Source organism: Diplotaxodon limnothrissa, linkage group LG17 (assembly GCF_057381915.1).
Source record: "Diplotaxodon limnothrissa isolate DT_005_m linkage group LG17, D_limnothrissa_male_GT1.1, whole genome shotgun sequence".
In the NCBI taxonomy this organism is placed as follows: Eukaryota; Metazoa; Chordata; class Actinopteri; order Cichliformes; family Cichlidae; genus Diplotaxodon; species Diplotaxodon limnothrissa.
Genome location: NC_140612.1, coordinates 28,407,720 through 28,431,566, shown reverse-complemented (window position 1 = coordinate 28,431,566; position 23,847 = coordinate 28,407,720). Strand labels below are relative to the sequence as shown.

Sequence of the window (23,847 nt, the reverse complement as noted above, 5' to 3'; positions counted from 1 at the left end):
TAACACCCTTCCTGCTTTCATTTAATAATAACATTTTTTAGAACGTTCACAGAAAAAGAAATTATTACAACAATTAGTATTTTTCTTTCAAGTACAGCTACCAAATCAAGGCCTCAAAATGGATAACATCTTTACATCTTTTTGTGATGTAGAGAAATTAATGCTTAATTAAAATGCACAGCCCCAGAAAAGCACAACACTATTCCCAAGGCCTGATGCACACTGGAAAAAAAAGTTTAGTATTACACATACAAATAGAGCACTTCAATCTAGAAGCATAAGCTGTTCACTTAATGTTGCCTCAAAACAACCATTTGATGGCTGTGAGAATTCATTTAGTACTGAAATTTAAGTATTCCCTTTACACCCTTTTAACACTTGATTTTATCCTGCAGTAAAGCTAAATTGTAGAATGTAAAATCTGTGCCAACAATATAGTTTTCAAACTAGTGCAATACTTTTTACAGCAGTTGTTGACCAGATGTACTGAACTAAAATTTCATTGCCTTCAAGTTACCAGCAAATTTAAAAATAAAACTTCAGCTATCATTACCTCGTGATTTATTTGGATTTGGAAAGATTACACCCATGGAAACATGCCGTTTGAAAAGCATTTGTAGTATGTATCCACCTCAGAATGCCATCCCCACTCTGCATACTACACATTAGAGGTGTAACCATATGCAAGTCAGTACTTCCTTGTTAGTTAGAATCATAAAATGCATTCAAGTTTAACCTTTTTTTAAAATCCTGAAACTGCATGAATTTGTAGGTACACCCATGAAGTCAAACCAGTCCCAGCTACTTGTGTGTTTCAGAAAGTGCTAGAAAAGTGCTGCAGGAAGACCACGGGGTGATGCTTTTCAAATTCTTTGAGCATCCTCCTCTTCTCCTTGGCAGACATCCTCTTGCTCGAGGAAATGTCATGAAGAAGTTGTTTGAGGCTCTCCAGGGTGGTAGCCTCACGCTGGTCCTCGTATTCCTGTGGAGTCACCTGCTGGCAGAAGGTGAACGCTGCAACAAAACATGAAGAGGATTTCATGGTTTTCATGGAGGATGCACAGTGCTCAGGAACAAGTGGGGGTTTTGTTTTGTTTTTTATTGTGGATCTGGAGCAACAGTGTTTCCAAATAAGATAGGTACACAAAAAAACTGAAGTACAGTGTATCTATACATAGTGAGCTGTTATCTCATCTGATGGTGTACTGTGTGATGGTTTGTCAGAGTGTAATTAACATTGAACTTACTAGCAAATGAGTCAGGATCTTTTCCCTGCTGCACAGTCCTCAGTGTGCTCCTCACAGCTTCAATAAGGGTTGTAGGTGTCTATCATTATTGCAAGATAAGACCAGAGAGTAAAAGGAAACACTGTAACAACTATCAGGTACTTGTAGAGACATTAAAAAGTAAACTTAAGGCTGGTTGAAATCCAGACGGAAACGCATGTTTGTCTAAGAAGACTATTTCAATGTAGTTCTGAGAGCACAGAATTTTACCTTGAAGAGCTCAGAGTGATTGTCCATGAGAAAGAACACCAGAGCTTCACTTTGTGATCGAGTCAATTCATGATTCTGAACAAGAGCTCTCTGAAATGTGCGGCACACCAAGGATCTGTTATCAGTCTGAAAGGACAAAAAATAGGTTTCAATTCAATTTCATTTATAATTTTACAAAATAAAGCTACGGTACTATCAGATTATTCAGTGAAACAGATTCAAACATGTTCAGTTATTTTCTATATGGACTATTTGCCTTTTATTATTCTATAAAAGTGCAAAAAGATGAAACTGGCAGTGTGGTTTAGAGGATGCTGCTGACCTGTTTCTGCAGACGGCAAGCATCTGAGCGAGCTGCTATCGCCATGAAGGCCAGAAGTCTTTGCAGTTCATCTCTCAGACTTGTTTCCAGCAGCCGCAAACACAATTGAGATGCTTTGATGGCATCCTGTAGCTTCCCTTCATCTGGAAATTAAAAGACACAAGTATTAACCTTCATGACTGGAGAAAAAACAAACAAAAAAAAAATAAAAAACTGTGGTACAGATCACAGCCCTATCACTTATTGCTCCACACCATGAATCAAAAGTCACTATAAACTTAAACTTAGCTCTTTTGGTTCTTACCCAGTAAATTCAGAACTGCAATATGTATGTCCAGGTAACGCCCTGAAATGAGTGGAGATTTTTCTTGTCCACTGTAGTATTTGGCAATGGTATCAAACAACAGCCTCTTCTTGCTTGTCATATGTTCTGCACTGGGATCCTCCAAAGACGCATTTCCACATTGCAGGCTTAGCTGTTCTCCTGCAACCACGATCAGCTGGTCGGGAAAGAGTTCCAAACAGTCTGCTGCTGCTGACAGCCACTCATCCAACCTGGAAAAAAAAAAGTATGAAAGAACATACTACAGGTGTAATGGAATACATGAACAAATAGGTCTCAAGCCAAAGTGCAAAAGCCTCAAGGGATGAATCAGAGGACTGACTGGGGTAGGGGAAGGGTGTCAGACAGCTCTCGTTCCAAGCATGTGTTAGAGATAACCAGATCCTGGTTGGCCAGAGGAGCTTTGCAGGTTTGGGGATGAACTCTTTCAGGAGAGGTAAGAATGCAGTCCAACACTGGCAATTCTACTAACTGCAGCAGCTGCAACACGGTTTGCTGCTTCCAAACCTGATCTGACACTATGGAAGGAAGAAAGAGCAAAATAAACAAAAACAAAAATATCTGTCCACTCGAAATCCCCCCCCCCCCTTACTATACTGGCACATTTGCTCATTACCAGTTTTGGAAAGAAAGGTAGAAGATGTGGTGGTTCTGTTGTGAGCTGCAGACAAGGATGGCTGCAGATTGATGGCCCTTAGCAATCTTTCAACCCTTCTGTCTGAAGATCCAACAGCAAGAGGATTGGCAATTGTTCTTAATTCATTCAGCCTCCTGAAAGAACAGGAAACATTTGGATGATAACAAACACTTTGGTTCTGTGTATATGTTTCTTTTTTCTAAATAAAAATCTAAATACAAAATGTTGTAATACTTAGCATGAGTGTTGATGTTTATAATGTCTTAGCTATGAAGAAACTGAAATGAGAACATTAAGATAAATGCAACAAATTTACTAAAAAAAAAAAAAAAAAATCATAATACACCTATTCTGCAAAGATGAGAGTTTCAGTGTTCAGATCAGCACTTTCAGTGGTGATTCACATGCTTTAATACTGGAAAATAAATGTAAATTAAGCACCAATGTAACAGAACAGAGAGGATTTTATGTAAAACTCACCTTGAGCTCCTCTTCTTTTTTATCTCCTGTTGTTCTGGCAGTATGTTTTCTGCATTAATGTTTCCCTTCACATCAGAATTCGAAAATCCTTTGTATTCCAGAAAACGGTAAAGACTGCAGCTGCTGTCCTCAAAGGTCACCTCCTTGTCCCTGCGAAACAGCTTTGTGCCTACTGGTTCAAATACCTTCGCCTCCATCAAAGCCTGACAGAGCCGAGCAGCTTTGAGACGAGAAACTTCACTTGTGCAAAATGCCACGTTCTGCATCAAGTAACTGAGAACTGCGTCCACAGCGTCTGAGCCTGTGAAACATTCAGCGTAAACACGTAAATGTCTCCTGCAGCTGCGTACTTCCACTTGAGTCTGTAGGGCTTGGATGATGTTGTGCCACAGCTGGGTGGCACCAAAGGGCCCAGAGAAGCCTGTTGGTAATTAAAGAAACAGAGGTTTGAAGAAAAAGTGACTCCAGTGAGTTTAAACTAGAACTTGCTTAACTGTAGCCAAAGGTAATTGTTGGATGTTAATGACTTGTTTAAAAGTTTGAAGGATAAGGGGAGTTTGTAATATTTCCTCCATCTAATTAGAAAGGGTTAGGGTTACAACTGTTGTTGTGATGTGGCGCTGTATAAATAAATTTTGAATTGAAATGAAATGAAATGAATTGAACTAGTAAGTAAAAGCTACACTGCATGTCATTATCATGGTGTTTATGTACTACGTTGAAGTACTTTACGAGACTATTTCAATTTAATACTTTATTTTATAAAACTACAGTTGAAAGTTAATTTACAAGCCCACTGATAACGACGTGTTTGTGGTGGCAACCGTGTTTATAATTATCACTAGTTCCATCTAGCATGTGTATTAATTGCTATGCTATATTTGCATAGTCATTTCTGTAAATGAGAAACTCGTTAAAACGAAACTCATATCTTACCATGCTGTAGATTTTCACGAAAGCTTCGAGTTTGGCTGTTCAACCTTCTAAACCGAGGAGTCAAATCAAGCGCCATCACGAAACTCTATATGTGACGTAATCACGTTCTTCTTCGTCTAAAATGAACCGACTCAACCCCGCTGCTGCCCCCCAGAGGCTACAACAGCCACACGTGCAAAATACCCCGAAAGGTTTTTGTTTTATTTGTTTTGTTTCGTTTTTAAATGAAATTTTTATAACAATGCCTAAAGTCGAATAAAAATAAAAATTTTGCAGTTTTTATATTTAAGATGTGCTGCCATTGGAAACATGCTGAAAAGACTCAATTTGTCACAAGTTAAGCATCTGGATCTTTTCTCAAGATGTCATATAACCACACAATGACCATACTGTAGTATTAATATAATAAAAACCTCCCACCTAAGACCCGTATATTTTTAGAGGTCTTATGTTAAGGGAAATAATAGCGAGCACAGGCGTCCACACTACCACAGGTAGTGAAGGTTCTGAGGTTACATCCGTAAACAAAACAACCCACGTGAACACAGACGTTTTGGAAAAGCAGGGCGGGGTGTACCATTTTTCGACAGCTTGATAAAATGTAGCCCGTATTATTACATTACCCTTTTCTGAACTAAATGTCTGCATATTATTGTATCTGCTCTCTTTAAATTGCAGATTCTTTTTAAATTAATTAGATTCTTCTTTTTTTTTAAAAAGACAATCCTTAGAATCGCCTTTATTTTTGCAATTGAACACACCCGTGTGTAAAATGGTTTCGCCCGCTAGTTCTCAGAGCCAGCTGGGCTACTGAAGGACCTTTAAACAGAGAAGCAAACGCAAGAGGAGACAACTTTATTTTCCTCTTTTCTCGTTTTTTTCTTTTTTTATTTATTATTACTATTATTGAACACTTGAATTCCCTTTGCACAGCTCACTCATTCCAGTTGGTGCTGGTAATGCACCATTGCCAACCACCATAAATATAATCAGAACAGGACCTTTAAAAAGGACGACGGCGACTTTTCTCTTCAGAGCGGGGCTATTTTCGCTGTCAGCTTCACTTTCTAGTGACTTGAATGAGGTAAACATCGCGTTTCTCGAAGACATTTGTGCTTGTGACTTAGTTTATGGTGTCTGCTGCTAAGTTATCCGTCGCTTTGTTGTGAAACAGGAAGAAAAGTACAGTATTTGACGGTTCTGACATTTAGCATACCAGTGACAGCTGGTGTACGAAATTAATGACATTTATGACTCGTATTAAGCTGTAAACCAGGGGATTTAGTCAAGTAACAAAGACAATTATATAACACTGACATAGTGCTGAGTTTGACGGATGCATCAGATGTATTTTGAAGGGAGAGCGTAACGCATTATTGTTTCCGCACTTCTTTTTCTGTGGTTTCTGTCATGATCAGATACAATATACTATTTGTAATGTACACGGAGTTCTTGTTTTGGTCTGCACCTCGGATCACGTGTACCCACTTCTTACGCATGTGTGGATATTTTTTTTTATCCACGTTTGTAGCTGTGCAACCAAAGAGTTTCCATGTAGGGCTGAGAGACGGGGAACTGCAACCAATAAGGAGAGTTCCCGTGGATCTAGCCCTGCCTTCCTGATTCACTGCTTTGTTTACATTATACCGCAGTCAGATCTGGACCCCAAAAGGCTGTCTTTGTTCCTGCAGAAGTTGATGTAGCTGTGTGTGTGTGTGTGTGTGTGTGTGTGTGTGTGTGTGTGTGTGTGTGTGTAAGAGCGCCTGTACCTCTTATTCGATCACATATTCGCTCAGATATGTTTCCAAAACATCTGGGAAAATTATACGATATGTTCATTTATCTTAGATTGCATCCTTCTGGTTATAACAGGACAATGCATTTTACTCTACCTAGCATCTGAACTGCTTAAAGAAGCTTTCTCATAAAGAAGCTGCAGATGACAGAGTACACCTAATCCGTAATCAGTTTTCTGGATCACTCTGCTTTTATCCCTCTGGATAATCTCTGAAAATTGGCCTGCTGCATGGCTTTGACCTAGCTGTCAAGTCTAGCATATGATGTAATAAAAGGGCTCCCCACACCCATTTTCCTCGACCCTTGAGCTATCTTTAAACTGCAAGCGCTGCCAGGGAGTGTGCATTCATTTCTGGCAGCAGATAACTGAGCCAGAGGATAGGAACACCTATGGGTCATTCTGCCAGCACTGTATGTCTTAGGCTATATTAGAAAGGCCTGCAGGCTTAATTTAACCTGTTACAGTACTCAAGTAATGTTTAAGTGGGTTACTCTTTTTTTTTTTTAACAGTGGTAAACAGTCTTTACAATAACGTTAAAAATGTGCACATCCCGTCATCTTTACCTTTCTTTCCTATGTGTATTTGTGGAAAACAAACAACAGCACAGTGAGAAGTGTAACACGATCATCTTGACAGTTGCGTAGCCCTCTGTTGTCCCATGTTGCCCTGGAGACACAACTGACATTGGATAGACAGGCACAGGCATAAAGGCTTTTGTGTAAACCTATATGGAAATGTGTTCTGTTTATGTCTAGACTTTGCATTGTGATTTAAACCCTGGTGGCAGTAAACAAACACTGAACCACACTATACACTATTATTATTTCTTTTTATTTTTCAGTGACTTACGTCATGCACCATCATTGACTTTAATAATATGTTGAAAGTGTTTGCAACAAGGCAGCTTTGTCTGTTTAATGGTGCCCTCCAGCTGTTTCACTGAGTATGACTGGTGTTTTTGTTACACTCTGCCTTGGTAACAAAAACTGCAACAGTCACACACTATCTCACTCTCAGACGAGCTCAGGTAAAATGATGGTAAGATTGTGTCATGGAAATTTTGGTTTTCTAATGAGTACTTTGAGGATAGTTTATGCAGGATTCCCTTGAAAGTATCTCAGTAATTATCATTTAATAGTCTGGATCTTCTGAACATATTGAATTAAACTCTGTGGTAGGAAATCCCTTTTAAGTTATTACTGACTTGTTATTTGCAGCTATAATCCAAAATGCCTTTAAATGATGAGCGGCTTAACTCCACATCCAGCGGTGAGGACCAAGGTAGTGATGTGGAGTCATCATCAGAGCGCTGCGACAGCATGACATTGAACAGCGACCTGGAGTGCTCACGTGATAGCTTCACCAGTGACTCCTCCAGCAAGCATTGTAGCCCATCCTGTGAGTCTGTCCCCTTCCCTTCTCATTGATCTATGCATAAGCTCACTGCATATAATCCAAGTTTGTGTTTTTTCTTTTTGATGACCCTGTCTGAGTGGTAAAAAAAAAAAACATTTAATCTGCTGTTTTGTTTGCAGTTGTTGTTAGGGGTTAATGACTGTGTTTAATATAAAGGCTTGTAAGAAAGCTACCACCCTCTACACCAGGGGCATCAAAACATAAGGCCCGGGTGCCAGAATAAGCCTGACAGAGACTCCAATCCAGATATAACAAATAACAATTGTATAAGAATCTAAGATTGAATAAGAATATCTAACATGTTCAGTTAACGAACTTTCTGTTTTATAATTGCAGGACAGTCTGGGAAACTTCATCTGTCATTTTACATATTCATTTCTTACAGTTTAAATCCAAAAAGTCGTACTGTTCTTTTATTATTGCATCATTCATTCTTCTTCATCATGTGGAAAAACTGAAACATGCTTATTATTATTAGACTTCTTTTTATTATATTAAGAAAAAGAAGTGTGAAATGCCAAGGATTAAATGTGTTGTTACACTTCAGTTCACTGACATAAAGACGGACTTTTACTGGTTACCTTAAGTGAGCTGTATGTATGAACAGTGTAAATGGAGTTTGACATCTGTCATCTTTAATAGTCGGACATGCTTTTTTCCCCCAATTTATAAATCAGCAAATATTTGATTCCCACAGCAAGCCCACCCAAAACCCTAACGCTGGACGAGGTCATGGAGTCTGCAAGAGACCTTTTCAATCTCAGCCTCTCCCATGAGATTGTTATTAACCGCAATTTCCACCTGGAGCCAAATAGCCTACCTCAGGACAGGTAAAATATGACAAAAGCCTGTGCTTACTAATGTCAAGTTTTGCAATATTAATACCACACCAATACTACATTTCAGATTTTTCCATAATGAAGAACATGTTAGGTATCAGGGAGAGCTGATGCTGCTTTCTGTGCTTTGTACAAACATAGAGATTTTGCAGTGTTTAAAAATCATGTTTACCTTTTTAAACATGGTTATAAACTAAAATAAATGTGATTCTTGTTATACCAACTGTCTGTGTCTGATGATAATATGCGAGAATTTAGAGTTAGAAAAGAAAAGGGAGATCCAAAGACTCACTGTTATTTATTCTCAAGCTCCCAGTGGATAACACAATTTTAAGTTGACAAGTTTATCTTCAAACATCATAGCATCCTGTAACAAACACACACTTTCTGAGCAGAAAGAAAGATTTGAATTTGATCATTGAGGACATGCTTTCATGATTTGCATCTACAGTATATTTGCAGCAACTTGTCTGGGAGTGTTTATGATTGGTGTACAACCAGAAAACACCAAATGTTGCACTACTGTTTAGTTACTTACTAAATAGTAGTGTTACTTAGTTATATCAAAAGAAAGGAAGATCCAAGAAAATCATTTTAGTTCCTTCAGAGAAAAAAAGTTAATTTACCAGTCTAATACTCTCAAGATAAGTTAATAAAATAAAACTCAAAATCAAAGTGTGCTTTATAAATGGCAGTTTTACTCAGATAAACCCCCTATTATTTATTTATTTATTTTCTTTTAGTTTATTAAAGGCAGTGAGAGATAATCTTCAGAAGGCCTTCTGGGATATCCTGGAGGCTGAGCTGAATGACGACCCTCCTGAATATGGACAAGCCATCAGATTAGTGGAGGAGATCAGAGAGGTCACCACATGCATTCAAATATTTATTTTTATATATATATATATATATATATATATATATATATATATATATATATATATATATATATATATATATATATATATATATATATATAATTTTTTTTTTTTTTTTTTTTTTCTAAAACAACTTTTTTTCCCCCTCTTGACGAACAGATCTTATTGTCATTCCTTAATCCGGGTGCCAATCGGATGCGGACCCAGATCATGGAGGTGCTGGACATGGACCTGATTCGTCAGCAGGCTGACAACGATGCTCTAGACATCCAGGGACTTGCCTCTTACATTATCACAACCATGGGCAAGATGTGTGCACCCGTGAGGGATGAGGAAATCAAGAAGCTACGAGAGGGCACAGATAACATAGTGACGCTTTTTAAGTAAGCGCACACTTTTCAAAATATTTCAGTGCTTGCATCCAATATACATTAACAGTGACTGTATTTACTGTCTGACCTGTTCTGTTTAATAATAATATTTTTAATTATAAAAGCAAATTTTTCATAGCATCTTGGTTATTTCTACACATTAGGGAAATATTCCGTGTGTTGAGCCTGATGAGAGCGGACATGGTCAACTGTACAATTGAAAACCTGAGACCTGTGCTGCAGAGGCAAAGTGTCGAATATGAGAGGGCAAAGTTTCAGAGCATCCTGGACAAAACACCCAGTGAGTGAATAACACTACATTCTTCTTTATATATAACCTTTAGCACCCTTTTATACACACAAAAATACAGAAAATATGCCACAGTTTTATTGAGGTCTACATTTGAGAATTATTTTTTTTTATATTTTGTGTGTGACTTTCAGACTGAAATGAAGCAAAAACTGTCATATTGACCTCCCAGTACATCTATTTATAACAAAAGAAACTCTAACTGCTCAACTCAAAACTTTAAAAAGAGAGTCCAAAGTCCATCTTTTCTTTACAGTCTGTGTCAAAGTGAAAAACTGAAACCCTGCTAGACTTGCGCTAATATGAAACTTTCTCAGGTGCTTTAGACCGCACTACCTCCTGGATCAAGTCTGCACTGGAGGAGCTGCAGTCATCCATTGCCCCTACAGAACAGACTAATGGTCCTGGAAAAGGACAACCAGTGGTGCCTGGGCCATTTCAAGTTCTCAACGCTGCCTTCATTCGCATCCTCACATGGGACTACTCCAAGAGCCCACCGCCTGAGGTAGTGTGTTGTAAATGTAGTTAAGAGAAGGATCTTATGTTTATGTCAGCTTCTCTCCTTGTTATTTTTTAAAAATATTTACATAGCTGAGAGATTAGAGATTTTACAGACAATTTGTGCTTTGGAGATTTTATTGGTGCAATCTTCTCCATTAGACGTGGATGACAGATGAGATCCGTCTCCAAGAGATTCAGTGGCAGCTTCAGCAATGTCAGGCTGTGAATGAGGTGCTGCTCATTGTCTACAGCACAATTGGGGGGCCTATCCAGGGTCTACCATCCTTGTCTGACCGCCTGAAGAGGATGATCAGTGTGCTGCTGGATGGGATGCACAGATCGTCAGTACCTTTGTGTCAGACTATTTTCAGACATATCTGTCTCAAACTCCATCTTAAACTGATTTTTTTTTATACCTATAGGGACTTTAACCTAGAAGAGTCACTAGAGGGCATCAGTGCTCAGATCTGCTGTGAGCTTAACAAGTCTTTAACAGAGAGGAGCTACCCTGCACTGACCCCAGCGCTGCAGGGCACCCTCACAGGCCAGATTTGCAACATTACCCAAAAGGACAATCCCATCCGAACCCTAGTTGGTAAGAGAGAATAAGTTGAAAGACTAACTTCTTAAAAAAATTTTAGTTGAGAAATTGATGTAATTGACTAAACGCTTGCTGTGGTTTTTCTGCAGAGGACCGTGTGCAGCAGTACTCCATGGCACTCATTTCTGACCCAAAACCTCAGTCCAAAATTGAACAAGTACCAGCTGGTTTGACTGCTATCAAGCCTGAACTAGCAATAATTGGGGCAAAGTTCATCTCCCTGGTCAACTACAACAAGACAGTCTATGGCCCTTTCTATGCTGACATCCTGAGGAAGCTGATGTTCAGCAACAGCCAACCAGCAGCCAACCCTCCTCAGAACACAGCTCAGGACTCTGTCACCCACAATTAAAATGAAAATATCATGCAGTTGAAGAAGACTGTTTTTCTACTAGACACAGGTAAAGCAAAGGAGGTGGGGAGTATCTGTGTCGACTACAATGTATTTGAGCAGCATCAAGCTGGTTGTTAATACACAAAGAAAACAAGAAAAAGTCGAAGCTATAGGAGGAGGAAGAGAAAGATTTTCAGTAATGGGATGTCAATGCATGGAGTGAAAGAAAAAAAGAGAAGAGGAAAGTGGGTCATTGTGTCATGCAGGTTCTGCAGCTGTGGTTTTGTCATTACATTTGGCAGTAAAAGCACAGCAGTGTATTTATCACATGCTCAGCTTTAAATGTGACTCCTTACTTTGCGAAAATGCTCAAACTTATTTTTCAGCAATATTTGGACAGTAACACAGTTGTTATAATTTTACCTCAGTACCCAATCAGTTTAATTTTATTTTCATTATTTGATTTTTTAAAAAGTGCTGACCTAAGCTGAGCTTTTATTCAATGGCTTGAACAAAAATATAGTGTTACTATATTACATAGCCATATACTTAACAATTAATCCAGCTGCTTATGTCCTTGGTCACTAAAGCAATAAACACTAGTGACCCAGTGCCACTGGACTGCCTCCACCATGTTTTACAGATATAATAAACTTTGGAAAATGAGTTGTCCACAGGTTGACTTCAGGTTCAGCTGTCCAAACAATACTTATTATATTTATTACCAAGCTAAATTCCTGAACCCTTTCTCCAGTTTAGATGTAAAAGTTCCGTAAATACTCACTTGAAGCCCGGTAAACAGCAAAAATAACAAATACCTTGTCAGTGCTTCCCTGTGAACATTTAGGACTTCAAACCAGAAAACCAGTATTAGCTACAATAATCCATTTCTGTACCTAATGTTGACACCCCCTATTTTATCATTGTGTCTGTAGTCAAACTCCTTGAATTTTGGAGGCAGTATATAAGAACAGAAGGGCATTTTAATATGTACAATGCATACAGCAAGCTTTATAAAACACAGATGGAGAGGTTTATATAGAAAAGTAGCAGAGTAGAATTTCAGATTCTTTACATATAATGTTATCACCGTTAAGTACTAAGGTAACAGTATAACTGTTAACTACAGAAAAACTGACAATAAGAAGTGCCACACTTGAAGGTAATGCAAAACATGAGCCCTTTTCCTTGGATTTATTAGTTTAGTTGTTGTCTCTTACCTTTTTATCAGCCAGAAAATGAAACTGTTTGTATCATTTTTAATCCACACTTAGCTTTGACCTCTGAAAGAAAGTAATGTCAGTTGTCTGCATGAGTTTCTTTGTGTTGGGATTTGTGCATTTTAGTTGTTGCTTGAGTAATTTGTTGGGGTATTTGTTGCTTGTTGTATGTTCTGTAATTTTATTTGTTAGCTGTCAGTGGAATATTAGTTATGTTGATTGGTTATATTGTTATTTGCTTGTTACATTTTAACGTGCTGTTTTGTTTACAGTACATTTGCGCTGGATGTAAGAACACAAATGTGAGATGAAAGGTGCTGAACACAGAAATGAATTTTGTCTCGAAAGGTTTCCAGCGGACATTTGTATGCAGAAAGAAAAACATATGTAGTTTTACATCAGTTTACATAAGAACATGGAGAGTTTTTGTTTCCCTCTGTATCAATGTTAATATAATAAAACAACAAAATTGAGCATGTGGTGTTCATTTAATGATGAAACCTTATATACAGGGTGGGCCATTTATATGGATACACCGTAATAAAATGGGAATGGTTGGTGATATTAAAGTCCTGTTTGTGGCACATTAGTATATGTGAGGGGGCAAACTCCTCAAGATGGGTGGTGATCATGGTGGCCATTTAGAAGTCGGCCATCTTGGATACAACTTTTGTTTTTTTCAATAGGAAGAGGGCCATGTGACACATCAAACTTATTGGTAATGTCCCAAGAAAAACAATGGTGTGCTTGGTTTCAACATAACTTTATTCTTTCTTGAGTTATTTACAAGTTTTTACCACTTATAAAATGAGTTCAATGTGCTGCCCATTGTGTTGGATTGTCAATGCAACCCTCTTCTCCCACTCTTCACACACTGATAGCAACACCGCAGCAGAAATGCCAGCACAGGCATCCAGTATCCATAGTTTCAGGTACTGCACATCTCGAATCTTCACACCAATTGCCTTCAGATGACCCCAAAGATAAAAGTTTAAGGGGGTCAGATCGGGAGACCTTGGGGGCCATTCAACTGGCCCACGACGACCAATCCACTTTCCAGGAAACTGTTCATCTAGGAATGCTCGGACCTTGCACCCATAATGTGGTGGTGCACCATCTTGCTGGAAAAACTCAGGGAACATGCCAGCTTCAGTGCATAAAGAGGGAAACACATCATGTGGCAATTTCAAATATCCAGTGGCCTTGAGGTTTGCATTGATGAAGAATGGACCCACTATCGTTGTACCCCATATACCACACCAAACCATCACTTTTGTTGTTCCAACAGTCTTGGAGGGATCCATCCAATGTGGGTCAGTGTCAGACCAATAGCGGTGGTTTTGTTTGTTAACTTCACCATTCACATAAAAGTTTGCCTCATCACTGAACAAAATCTTCTGCGTGAACTGAGGGTCCTGTTCCAATTTTTGTTTTGCCCATTCTGCAAATTCTGTGCGCCGATCTGGGTCATCCTCGTTGGGATGCTGCAGTAGCTGGAGTTTGTAAGGGTTCCATTTGTGAGTAGCTAATATCCGCCGAAAGGGATGTTCGACTAATGCCACTCTCCAGTGACATGCGGCGAGTGCTACGCTGTGGGCTCTTGCTACGCTGTGGGCTCTTGCTGAATGAAGCTAGGACAGCCACTGATGTTTCTTCATTAGTGACAGTTTTCTTGCGTCCACATTTTGGCACATCCAACACTGAACCAGTTTCACGAAACTTAGCAAGCAGTTTGCTAACTGTAGCATGGGAGATGGGTGGTCTCGTAGGGTGTCTTGCATTGAAATCTGCTGCAATGACCTGGTTACTGCGTTCACCAGATATCAACACAATTTCGATCCGCTCCTCATGTGTTAACCTCTTCGACATGTCAATGGCTGTGAACAAAGAGAAACTTGTAAATAACTCAAGAAAGAATAAAGTTACGTTGAAACCAAGCACACCATTGTTTTTCTCGTGACATTACCAATAAGTTTGATGTGTCACATGGCCCTCTTCCTATTGAAAAAACAAAAGTTGTATCCAAGATGGCCGACTTCTAAATGGCCACCATGGTCACCACCCATCTTGAGGAGTTTGTCCCCTCACATATACTAATGTGCCACAAACAGGACTTTAATATCACCAACCATTCCCATTTTATTACGGTGTATCCATATAAATGGCCCACCCTGTAGATATATTTTTTCAAAGGGGTATTAATAGAGGGAACCTAACAGTTTAGCCCACGAATAGGAAGAAAACCAGGTTTGAACCTTTATCTTTAATTTTGTGTTGCTTTTTTCTCTTGTTGCAAGTTGAAAACACAAAGCTATAATGTATTATTGCTATCATTTTGCTATCTGGGGAATGCATGAGACTAACACACAACTGTTAAGAAAAAAAGCTATTTAAGCAAGGATGAAAATTATAATCACCAACCTGCATCCTTAATTAATTAAATACAGACAATAATTTGTATAGATGATAATTTTAGCTTGCATATACTTCATTTGAGTCTCATTGCACGCAGGTCTGACAACAAGCCTATATGTCCACAGCATTATATAGGTAATCTATTCACAGCTACTTATAATTGTATTATCAGGGCATCAATGTGTACTGGAGTAAACAAATGCTCTCATCACTTGCTGTCACCAGGCAGTAATGTTGCCTTCAAGTGCGGCCTGGAGGTAGATAAAAATAGAGTTGTCAAAGGATTTTTAATTCATAAATCTAATTTCGTCTAATGTGGCGTCTAATTGTGCAAAGTGTTTGAACTGTATCATGGATTTAGTGGGTAATACCACACACTAAAGTGTTTTTGATTAAACAAGACAGAGAAAGTAAATGATGGTCGTTTCTATGTTATGTCTTATAGTAACGCATAATAACTCTTATGTTACTCAAATTTACCATGAAAACACCGCCGCTGGAATACGTATTCATATGACTTTATCGTTGGAAAATATTTGTAAAGCCTAACCGTTTTAGCTGAGCGAACGCAAATATTTACAACACACGAGAAGTATATAAACGCCGCATCAGTTTGCCCAGCTACACATTCTTCCAAAGCGTGAGCTCACCGGTCACGTGAGCTAGAGCTTGCAAAGCAATTGGTTGCTTCACGCCGGGGCAGTTGTTTTTGTTGTGAATCAGGAAGCTCTTCTTTCAAAATTGGGTGTGTAGTAACACGTTAAGACAGAGAATTAAAACCTCTGTTTAGTGACTGGGTTCTTAAATCGTGACCTGATATCGAAGCCGCATACAACTAAACAACCACCTTCTTCGCTGAAGACTAGACGATATTCGTAAGTATCAGCTAGTGGCTACCTGTCTTTCTTTGTTTCATTTACTTCAAGCAGTCGGAGTAGGTTGAACTTCCTAACAAGTGCTGGATTGGGCTTGGTTTGTGAATATAACGCTAGAAAAGATGTCGACTAAGAATAAGAAGAGTCAAGTTTAGTCTTCATTAGCACTAGTGAAAGTTCATTTTGAGCTGTCAAAACTAAGTACTCCTACTATTTTTTAATAACAGATGGTAACCTATACCCCAGTGAATGCGTTATCAGCTCTTGTATTTTCACTTTTGATCTCTTCCTGTTTCGTATTGGAACACAGATATCTGGACATTAAAGACTGTTTTCACACACTTTTGTGGCTTTGAGGGTATTTTTAAGGTTTTAGACTACATTCTGCCGTTAAAGCCTGCTAACAAATTTTATTTTTAAACAGCAGGAAACCTTTAAAGCTTGACGAATACATAACCTTCAAGACTGATCAGTTCACACATATACACAATCACAAATACATCTGTATATAGCAGGGGCATGACGTATTGAGGACATATGTCAGGCGAGTTATAGGAAAAACAGTACATGTATTACAATAGAAACCAGTTGACTCACAGGCTTGTAAACATCCAGAGTCTCATTAAACATGCCCATCAGTGCCTCTACAACCATGATGTGATTTTTTTTTAAAAACTTTTTAATTTATTTATTTTTTTCCAAACTAACAAATACTAAAACTAACAATATTTACTCTATGTTTCTACTTTAATTCTCCTTATTAAAATATATATATATATTATATATATAAAATATATATATTTGTATTCCCCATGTAAATGGTACAGTACCAGTACTTGGATTGGTACTTATTTAATTTAATTTAATTTATACTTAATTATTATGTTTGGAGGGGAGGGGGGCACTATTGGATAGTTTGAGTAAAGAGAAGATGGTAGAAAGAGGAAGAGGAAGACATGCAAGCCGCTGCATTTGGCCTTGTAGCATGTGGTTGCCTGCTCAACCACTGAGGTAACCGAGTGCCCCCGTAAGTACTGTTTAACTTAAAATTCATTCAGTCACATTTACATGAAAGAGTTGCGCAAACTCTGGGGTTAGTATCTTGCTCAAAGATATTTTGACATGCAGGTTGGAAGAGTTGGAGATCTAACCACTGACCTTCTGATTAGTAGACTACCCACACTACCTCCTGAAGATGGAACAATAAGAAATACATGCCATGCCAAAAAGGATGGACAGATCCACAATTTATTAAACGCCGTATTTTTTTCCAATAGCGTGCAGTGCACCGAGATCCTGTATGGTTGGTGTGTGGCGCAGAAATGGCGCTGGAGGAAGGGGCACGGAGCTGTCTGCTGCGCTTCCGCCAAAAACTGGAGGAGGACATTAAGCCCACCTACCTGATGGATCACATGATCAGTGATGGTGTGATGACTGTGGATGAGGAGGAGAGGATCAGGACTCAGGTGAGCTTCTGGTGGTTTCTACATTTTCTAGAATTAATACTGTGGTCAATGAAAATATTGCTCGACATTACTGAAGCCCTGTCCTCCTTTCCTCCTCTCAGACTTTATTGTCCATGTATTGAGTCACCCTCCTCCTACCTTTATTTACTGAGTCAAGTCTTTGTTTTCACACTTGTGTTGACTTTGCCATTTTCTGTGGACACAAGACATGACGATAACTGTAGATAACTCATTTTCCCCTTAAGGTTATTTAGTAATACATTACCTTGGATTTCGCCATAGAGAAGCAATACTGTGTCATTAAAATGATGTTCCGTTAAGTAACTGAGGCATACATGAACAGAATGCTTTTTGGCTGCTGTAGAAATCAAACTAACAGCAAAACCAATAAGTGTGTACAATTTTAATGTAACTTTACATTCTCTTTTTAAATGATTAATAACAAAACTGTATTCCAACCTTTGCCAACATTTTGCCAACATGGGATTTTCCCACTAGATGATGCAACTGGTTGATTTCTAGAATACAGCTGGCTTAAACCATGCACAAATGTTGTAACATGAACAATCTTTTTTGTGGAATGTATCTCAGACTCTTAACATTTATTCAAAACATCGCCTGGTATGGTTTCTACCAGATCATAACATTTCACATCTCATCTCTGATGTTTCTGTCTTCAGCTTACCAGGAAGGATCAGGCTGGAGCACTAATAGAGCTCTTGTTAAGAAAGGACAACCTTGCCTACATTTCTTTCTACAACGCACTGGTCAGAGAGGCATATGACGATTTGGCCAGTTTGCTCCATAGGGACCTGCCACACATCTCATTGAATCCACATAAGGGCTCTTCTGATGGCTCTGCAACTTATGGTAAGAAGTAGGAAGCTGTGGGTGAGGATGGTGGAGGTTTGATAGGTTGTGCTGTTAGTGTGTGGGAGTTCATGAGTGCTGGCAGAAAAAAAAAAAGGATGTGCAGAGTCTGCTTGTTGTGTGGGAGTTGATCTTGATCCTGACTGAGCATCTTCTTAGTATTAAACTTAGTGTTGTTTTTTGTATGATAACTCTTCAAACACTCACAGTTTTGCTTTGTTCAACAGTTCAGTCAATGCTTAGTGAAGGTGGCATCCCACAGAGGCCCGTAGTGTTTGTCAGCAGACCAGAACTAGTGAACAGGGCCAGGGAGAAGCTTTACCGGCTCCAGAAGGAGCCCGGCTGGATCACTGTCTTTGGCATGGCTGGCTCGGGGAAGTCCGTCCTAGCTGCTGAAGCTGTTAGAGATCATGGAATCATTGAAGGTGAATATTTGACTGATATAAAGCACTAACTATCAATATGAATTAGTTTGAGGCAATGAATGAAACTGAGAAAGGAAAAGCTTAAAACAAAAAAGTTTTTGTAATCGTTGATGTACTTTTCTGGGTCTCTTACTAACATAGATCACCGATGGACTCAGCTAAGATGATGTTGTCGCTAATGATCCACGAACTGACAGATAGCAGTTACTTCTCTGTAGTTTGACAACTCTTGCTCCTTTAACTCTTTCTTCCCTCTTATCTCCAGATTGCTTTCCTGGAGGCGTCCACTGGCTGTCCATCGGCCAAGTGGACAAGCCAGACCTGCTGGTTAAAGTTCAGTCATTGTGTTTTCGTCTGGAGCAGAGCCTTGATTCTCAGCCCCTCCACCGTCCTCCAAACTCTCTGGATGAAGCCAAGGAGCGTCTTCGCTTCCTCATGCTGCGCAGATATCCAAGGTCACTATTTAGTAATTATATGTGATCTCCCAACTTTTTATTTATAATATTGAGTTTAACATGAAATACTTTAACTTTAATCAATCAATAAGACAGAAGTAATATGTATATAGAATAAGTTAGTATATCATTTACATTAACCATGCCATTCTAATATCGACATGTACAAGTAAAATAATAAAGGATGTAAAAAATAATTAAAACAGAAAGATACAGTATACATGTAAAGTATTTTTAAAGTTACTGAAGCAGATGAATTGTGTCGGTCAACAACGCCAACATTATTATTATTAAAGTCAAGTCAGATGTAGTTTATTGGTGAATTATGTTTTATGTATATACCACTGATTTAAACACAGCAGGAAATATAAACTGAGACATTTGAACTGCAATAATGCATTAAAAACAATTCAAATTTAAGTTAAAAGAAAGTTTTAAAAAGTTAAAGACAACAACTTTAAAAATTCGACAGACATTTTAGGTAAAGATGAATTGTTTCGACGGGGTGGGGGAAATAAAATAACTGTGTAATAAATGTATCCTATGTCACCAAACAAAATACCTTGGAAAGTTAAAACTTTTACTAAAGAAGAAACTTGGTTACATAGAAAATATAAAAAAATGATGTGTTCAGTAACTCTAAATCTGCGTATGGAAAAATAGAAGCTTAAAGGTAAAAGGAATGCAGATGGTTTCATGTGCTGAATGTTGTTGAACTGCTCTGCTGCGACAGATTGTTCATATGAAAGTGAGTAAGTGGTGCAGCCACAGTCATTTGGATGGTATCTACGTCAGCAGACGTAAACAGTCAGCTGATTTAAAAAGCAGCAGCTGTGACAAATTCCTTCTTTCTTTTGTGTTTTTTAGATCTCTGCTGATTTTGGATGACATCTGGGATAGTACAGTGTTGAAGGTGTTTGACATCCACTGTCGTGTTCTTCTCACCACCAGAAATAGAAGCCTCACTGATTCTGTTAGTGGTATGTGTTTTGTTGCTTTTCTCTGGTCACTGTACAGACTTAAGTGGGTGAAACTTCTGTGATTACTTTTCTGTATACTGAAAAATACTCTGTATTGACTGTTTTTGTAGGTGCTAAGCACGAGGTGGAAGTTGAAAGCGGGTTGGATGAAAACAAGGCCTTGGAGATCCTTGCTCTGTACACTAGAATAAATCTGCAAGCACTACCTGAGGAGGCTCGCAGTATTGTCAGAGAGTGTAAAGGTATGTATCTTGACACTGACTAATAAAGAAATCTAAGAGAAGCCTAGAAGATGTCTTTGCTAATATGGGTGATGTTATTTTTTATAAGAAAACATGGCTAATTTCGATTTAGTTGTTGCTTTCTGGGAAAACAAATCAAGCTTTGTGACGATTTAGGTCTCATATCATTTTTAGGGTCATGTGCTTTAAAAAAAACCCACACATTTCTGTTTCCTCGCCCCTCATGTCAGGCTCCCCTTTGGTGGTGTCTCTGATCGGAGCGCTGCTCAGAGAAAAACCAAACCGCTGGCGTTACTATCTCTGCCAGCTGCAGATGAAGCAGTTCAAGCGTATAAGGAAGTCATCATCTTATGACTATGATGCCCTGGATCAGGCCATGGCTGCTAGCATCGAGGTACTTCCTGATGAGCACCGAGACCTCTACAAGGATCTTACTGTTCTACAGAAGGATGTCAAAATCCCCGCTAAGGTTTGTCTGCACAAAAGGAGATTGTTTATGATCCCTATATTTTCTGACACAGTGACATGACATTTTAAATTTTAATGCTTTTTGCAGATTAATGGCATATTATTCTTCCACAAGGTTAAGAACGGTTAATTGTGTTGTTCTTTCTTCTCCCAGGTGCTGTCTGTTCTTTGGGATCTGGAACCTGAGGAGGTGGAGGACATCCTGGAGGAATTTGTTAACAAGTCTCTGCTTTTCGTGGACAATAACAGTAAACCCTACCTGTACTACCTTCACGACCTCCAGATAAACTTCCTGTTGGAGCAGAACCGAACGCAGCTTGAGGTCAGTCTAAAGGCATCCTTCAATTGAAGTGGGCAGTGATTGTCAAATTAAGCTACAAGTTTTAAGAGGCCAGGCTAACTAATTAGCTACATTAGGTTTAAATTAGCTCTAGCATAAAATCAAAGCTATAAATCCAGTGTCATTATCTTTAACCCAGCAAATATGGTTCTTTGCTGTTGTGTGTGTGCTTATTTGGGTTTTCTGTGTTAAACAGAGCCTTCACACTAAGGTGGTGCGTCAGTACCAGCAGCATTACAGAGACGGTCCCCCCACTTCAGGAGACGAGGAATCTCTTTACTGGATCCGATATTTGACCTACCATATGGCCAAAGCCAACCTTACCCAGGTAGAAGTGATAATTATTTTCTTTTTCTTTTAAGTGTGTTTGAACCTAGTAATTCATTACAGTGCTGAACAATGAAATGGCTTTCTCATTTTCTGTTCTACAGTATGGGAAACCATTTTTATTATAGATAGATAGATACATACATACATACATACATACATAAGTTAAAGTAGACCAGACTGCACAGCCCTATGCAGTGTTTTAAGATGACGTATAAGTGAGAAATAATAGCAGGGTTTTATTTCTTCAGTCTACCTTTTTTCTCACCATGTCTCTGTCTCTCTGTGTCTTTTTCTCTTTTTGGTTTCTGATCATCTCTGTCTAGGAGCTCTACTCACTCATGTTCTCTCTCAACTGGGTGATCATCAAGGCCAAGATAATGGGTCCAGCTCATCTCATCAATGACTATGTGGAGTATGGATCCATTCTGGACCAAGAGGTCAGGACATAAAAAAATGGCCACTGTGTCTATTGCCCTTTTCACATATGGGATACACATATGTGTTCAGATATGGGTCACTTTAAACTTAATATTTATCACTGCCACACAAACCTTTGTTTTCTATGTATAAGTAGTTTTTCAAGGCATAAGATTAGTTGAGTGGCATGATGCAGAGCCTGAAGATAATTGTTGTTTTTTTTAAATTTCCAGTCATATTTTCAGTGAGTGAAGCAACTCACAAAGATGCATGAGAGATATGTGCAGACTGCAGGAATCATAAATTTGTGCATACCTATCTGTTGCATCAAATTAGTGAAAATGACAGTGTCCTTGATGCTTAAATTTCTGATCTTCATGTACAAAAAGAGTAATTCAACAAAGAATGAGAGTGCAGCTCATTCTACCTCATCCCGAGGAAAAATACAGGTTTAGACTCCGTCTGTCTTTCATGTACTTTGTGAATTAAATAAAAAGGTTGACCTTTAATTTTCCTACCTTCATTTTCTTTTTAATTATCACATTTTCACTTTCTAATTTTCATCTTTGCAAGAGAACATGCCATGGTGCATAATAGCAATTACTTACCAATCAAACTTTTGTGATTTAAGTTCTTAGTGAAAAATAGTTATGATAACAAGCGACAAGCTTTGGGTAGTTTCCCTTTAATGTGACCTGGTGTTTGCAGTGGACTCAAGTATGCTTGTGTTTTCTTTGCTTCCAGAACAGTGAAGTGCGCAGTCAGTTCCAGGAGTTTCTGTCTCTGAATGGCCACCAGCTCGAGCAGCGTCCTTTCCCTGATGTTGTGCAGCTTGCTCTGTCTCAGCCGCCCAACTCCGAGGTCTACAAACAAGCTCAACTGCAGGCACAGAACCGGACCAAAGCTGGGAAACTCTACTTTGACTTGGTGTAAGAAAGCAAGCGTTTAATATGGTGTTCTCTTTATAATGGAGATATTTCAAGTTGATTTTTACATCTCATTATTAGTTAGTTTGTTATTGAATTATATGATAACTAATTTTCATTGTTAAATCTGTACTCCCTTCTTTAACATGTAAGATTTTAGATGACATTTGCTGTTACAATGCAATTAAAATGAATATTCAATATATAATATATCTGAAATTGTTATTATTTCCATTTTAATGGTGTGTACAAGCTTTGAACTCCTGCTTTTACTGTTTTGTGTGTGTGTCGTGTTTTTGAATACAGGAATAAGAGCGGTGTAGACAATCTGTCTCGTTTGGTGATTCACCCCCACCAGGGCTCCATTTACTCAGCCTGCTTCTCGCAGGATGGAACCAAAATTGCTTCTTGTGGAGCTTGCAAGACACTCAAGGTACCATTTCACCGGCAAAGCATCAAAAGCAACAGCAGAATGGACCAAAATGCAATCATTAACTAGAATTGTTCAGCTCTCTGGAATCTACAAATAGCTTCAGTAACACTTTGTCGTAACCATTGTTAAAAGCTGTAAATTCATAGTTTATTAAACTTTAGTCAGGAGTTTTTAGTGTTACATGAGGAACTCAATATTGTACTGATGAAACGTGGCTTCGCTGCCATCTTTGCAATGGTGTGCAGGTGTTTAAAAGTACCTCAGGTGAGAAGCTCATGGAGATCCCTGCCCATGATGATGAAGTGCTTTGCTGTGCCTTCTCCCCTGACGGCCGTCTCTTAGCAACCTGCTCTAGTGACAGAAAAGTCAAGGTACACAGTCCACAGCACCATTATAACTATGTTATGATTAAGAAATAAGCGAGTAAAATAACACAGAAATCTGCCATGTTATCCTGATGTTCTTGACACTGCAGGTGTGGAATGGAGAGCGAGCAATGCTGCTTAGGACGTTTGAAGAGGAGCACGAAGAGCAGGTCAACCATTGCCAGTTTACCAACACATCAGGGCGCCTCCTTTTGGCCACCTGCTCCAATGACGATATTCAGAATGTCAAGGTTTGTCTTATTTATGCTTTCGATTTTGTTTTTAAACTTCTGACCTTTCGTGTTCTACTTCCATCAATTCATCTATTAATTTTTATCCAGTTTATCCAGTTCAGAT

The 23,847-nt window shown here is 38.7% G+C and overlaps 3 protein-coding genes across 4 annotated transcripts in view; 2 read left to right on the top strand and 1 right to left on the bottom strand.

Annotated features, from left to right (window-relative positions):
* Positions 1-814: 814 nt before the first annotated feature.
* On the bottom strand, positions 815-4,290 carry depdc4 (DEP domain containing 4). Of its 2 annotated transcripts, none has more exons than XM_085376306.1 (9): positions 4,215-4,290; positions 3,279-3,699; positions 2,778-2,932; positions 2,484-2,679; positions 2,123-2,373; positions 1,819-1,961; positions 1,497-1,622; positions 1,248-1,326; positions 815-1,014 (listed from the first exon to the last, which is right to left on the bottom strand). In XM_085376306.1, the coding sequence occupies exons 1-9, from the start codon at positions 4,288-4,290 to the stop codon at positions 815-817; spliced, it is 1,647 nt and encodes a 548-aa protein (XP_085232432.1). The 2 variants fall into 2 exon arrangements, with proteins under 2 accessions (XP_085232432.1, XP_085232434.1); XM_085376308.1 differs by having other exon boundaries at positions 2,778-2,929.
* A 745-nt stretch (positions 4,291-5,035) lies between these two features.
* tcp11l2 (t-complex 11, testis-specific-like 2) lies at positions 5,036-12,996 on the top strand. Its single transcript, XM_085376380.1, has 10 exons — positions 5,036-5,298; positions 7,231-7,411; positions 8,127-8,259; positions 9,012-9,132; positions 9,306-9,529; positions 9,682-9,818; positions 10,145-10,332; positions 10,488-10,669; positions 10,751-10,923; positions 11,019-12,996. Exons 2-10 carry the CDS (start codon positions 7,243-7,245, stop codon positions 11,279-11,281), a joined length of 1,590 nt encoding a protein of 529 aa, XP_085232506.1. The 5' UTR covers positions 5,036-5,298; positions 7,231-7,242; the 3' UTR covers positions 11,282-12,996.
* Positions 12,997-15,627: 2,631 nt separating this feature from the next.
* apaf1 (apoptotic peptidase activating factor 1) overlaps positions 15,628-23,847 on the top strand; it is a 44,742-nt gene continuing 36,522 nt past the window's right edge. The window contains exons 1-15 of the mRNA XM_085375447.1: positions 15,628-15,773; positions 17,051-17,239; positions 17,920-18,109; positions 18,337-18,534; positions 18,800-18,989; positions 19,857-19,969; positions 20,080-20,211; positions 20,442-20,680; positions 20,834-21,001; positions 21,216-21,347; positions 21,673-21,786; positions 22,511-22,695; positions 22,999-23,125; positions 23,371-23,496; positions 23,601-23,741. Of these exons, the coding sequence (XP_085231573.1) occupies positions 17,096-17,239; positions 17,920-18,109; positions 18,337-18,534; positions 18,800-18,989; positions 19,857-19,969; positions 20,080-20,211; positions 20,442-20,680; positions 20,834-21,001; positions 21,216-21,347; positions 21,673-21,786; positions 22,511-22,695; positions 22,999-23,125; positions 23,371-23,496; positions 23,601-23,741 (2,199 nt within the window). The 5' untranslated portion in view covers positions 15,628-15,773; positions 17,051-17,095. The remainder of the gene's footprint in view (positions 15,774-17,050; positions 17,240-17,919; positions 18,110-18,336; positions 18,535-18,799; positions 18,990-19,856; positions 19,970-20,079; positions 20,212-20,441; positions 20,681-20,833; positions 21,002-21,215; positions 21,348-21,672; positions 21,787-22,510; positions 22,696-22,998; positions 23,126-23,370; positions 23,497-23,600; positions 23,742-23,847) is intronic.

Excerpts from the sequence above, each read along its gene's own strand:
- depdc4 (XM_085376306.1), bottom strand. The coding sequence starts at position 4,290 with ATGGCGCTTGATTTGACTCCTCGGTTTAGAAGGTTGAACAGCCAAACT. Across the intron at positions 2,374-2,483 it reads GACACCCTTCCCCTACCCCA|GTTGGATGAGTGGCTGTCAG; the intron begins GTCAGTCCTCTG and ends TTTTTTTTCCAG. Across the intron at positions 1,327-1,496 it reads ATCACTCTGAGCTCTTCAAG|ACACCTACAACCCTTATTGA; the intron begins GTAAAATTCTGT and ends CAATAATGATAG.
- tcp11l2 (XM_085376380.1), top strand. The coding sequence starts at position 7,243 with ATGCCTTTAAATGATGAGCGGCTTAACTCCACATCCAGCGGTGAGGAC. Across the intron at positions 9,819-10,144 it reads CATCCTGGACAAAACACCCA|GTGCTTTAGACCGCACTACC; the intron begins GTGAGTGAATAA and ends AAACTTTCTCAG. Across the intron at positions 10,924-11,018 it reads TCCCATCCGAACCCTAGTTG|AGGACCGTGTGCAGCAGTAC; the intron begins GTAAGAGAGAAT and ends GTTTTTCTGCAG.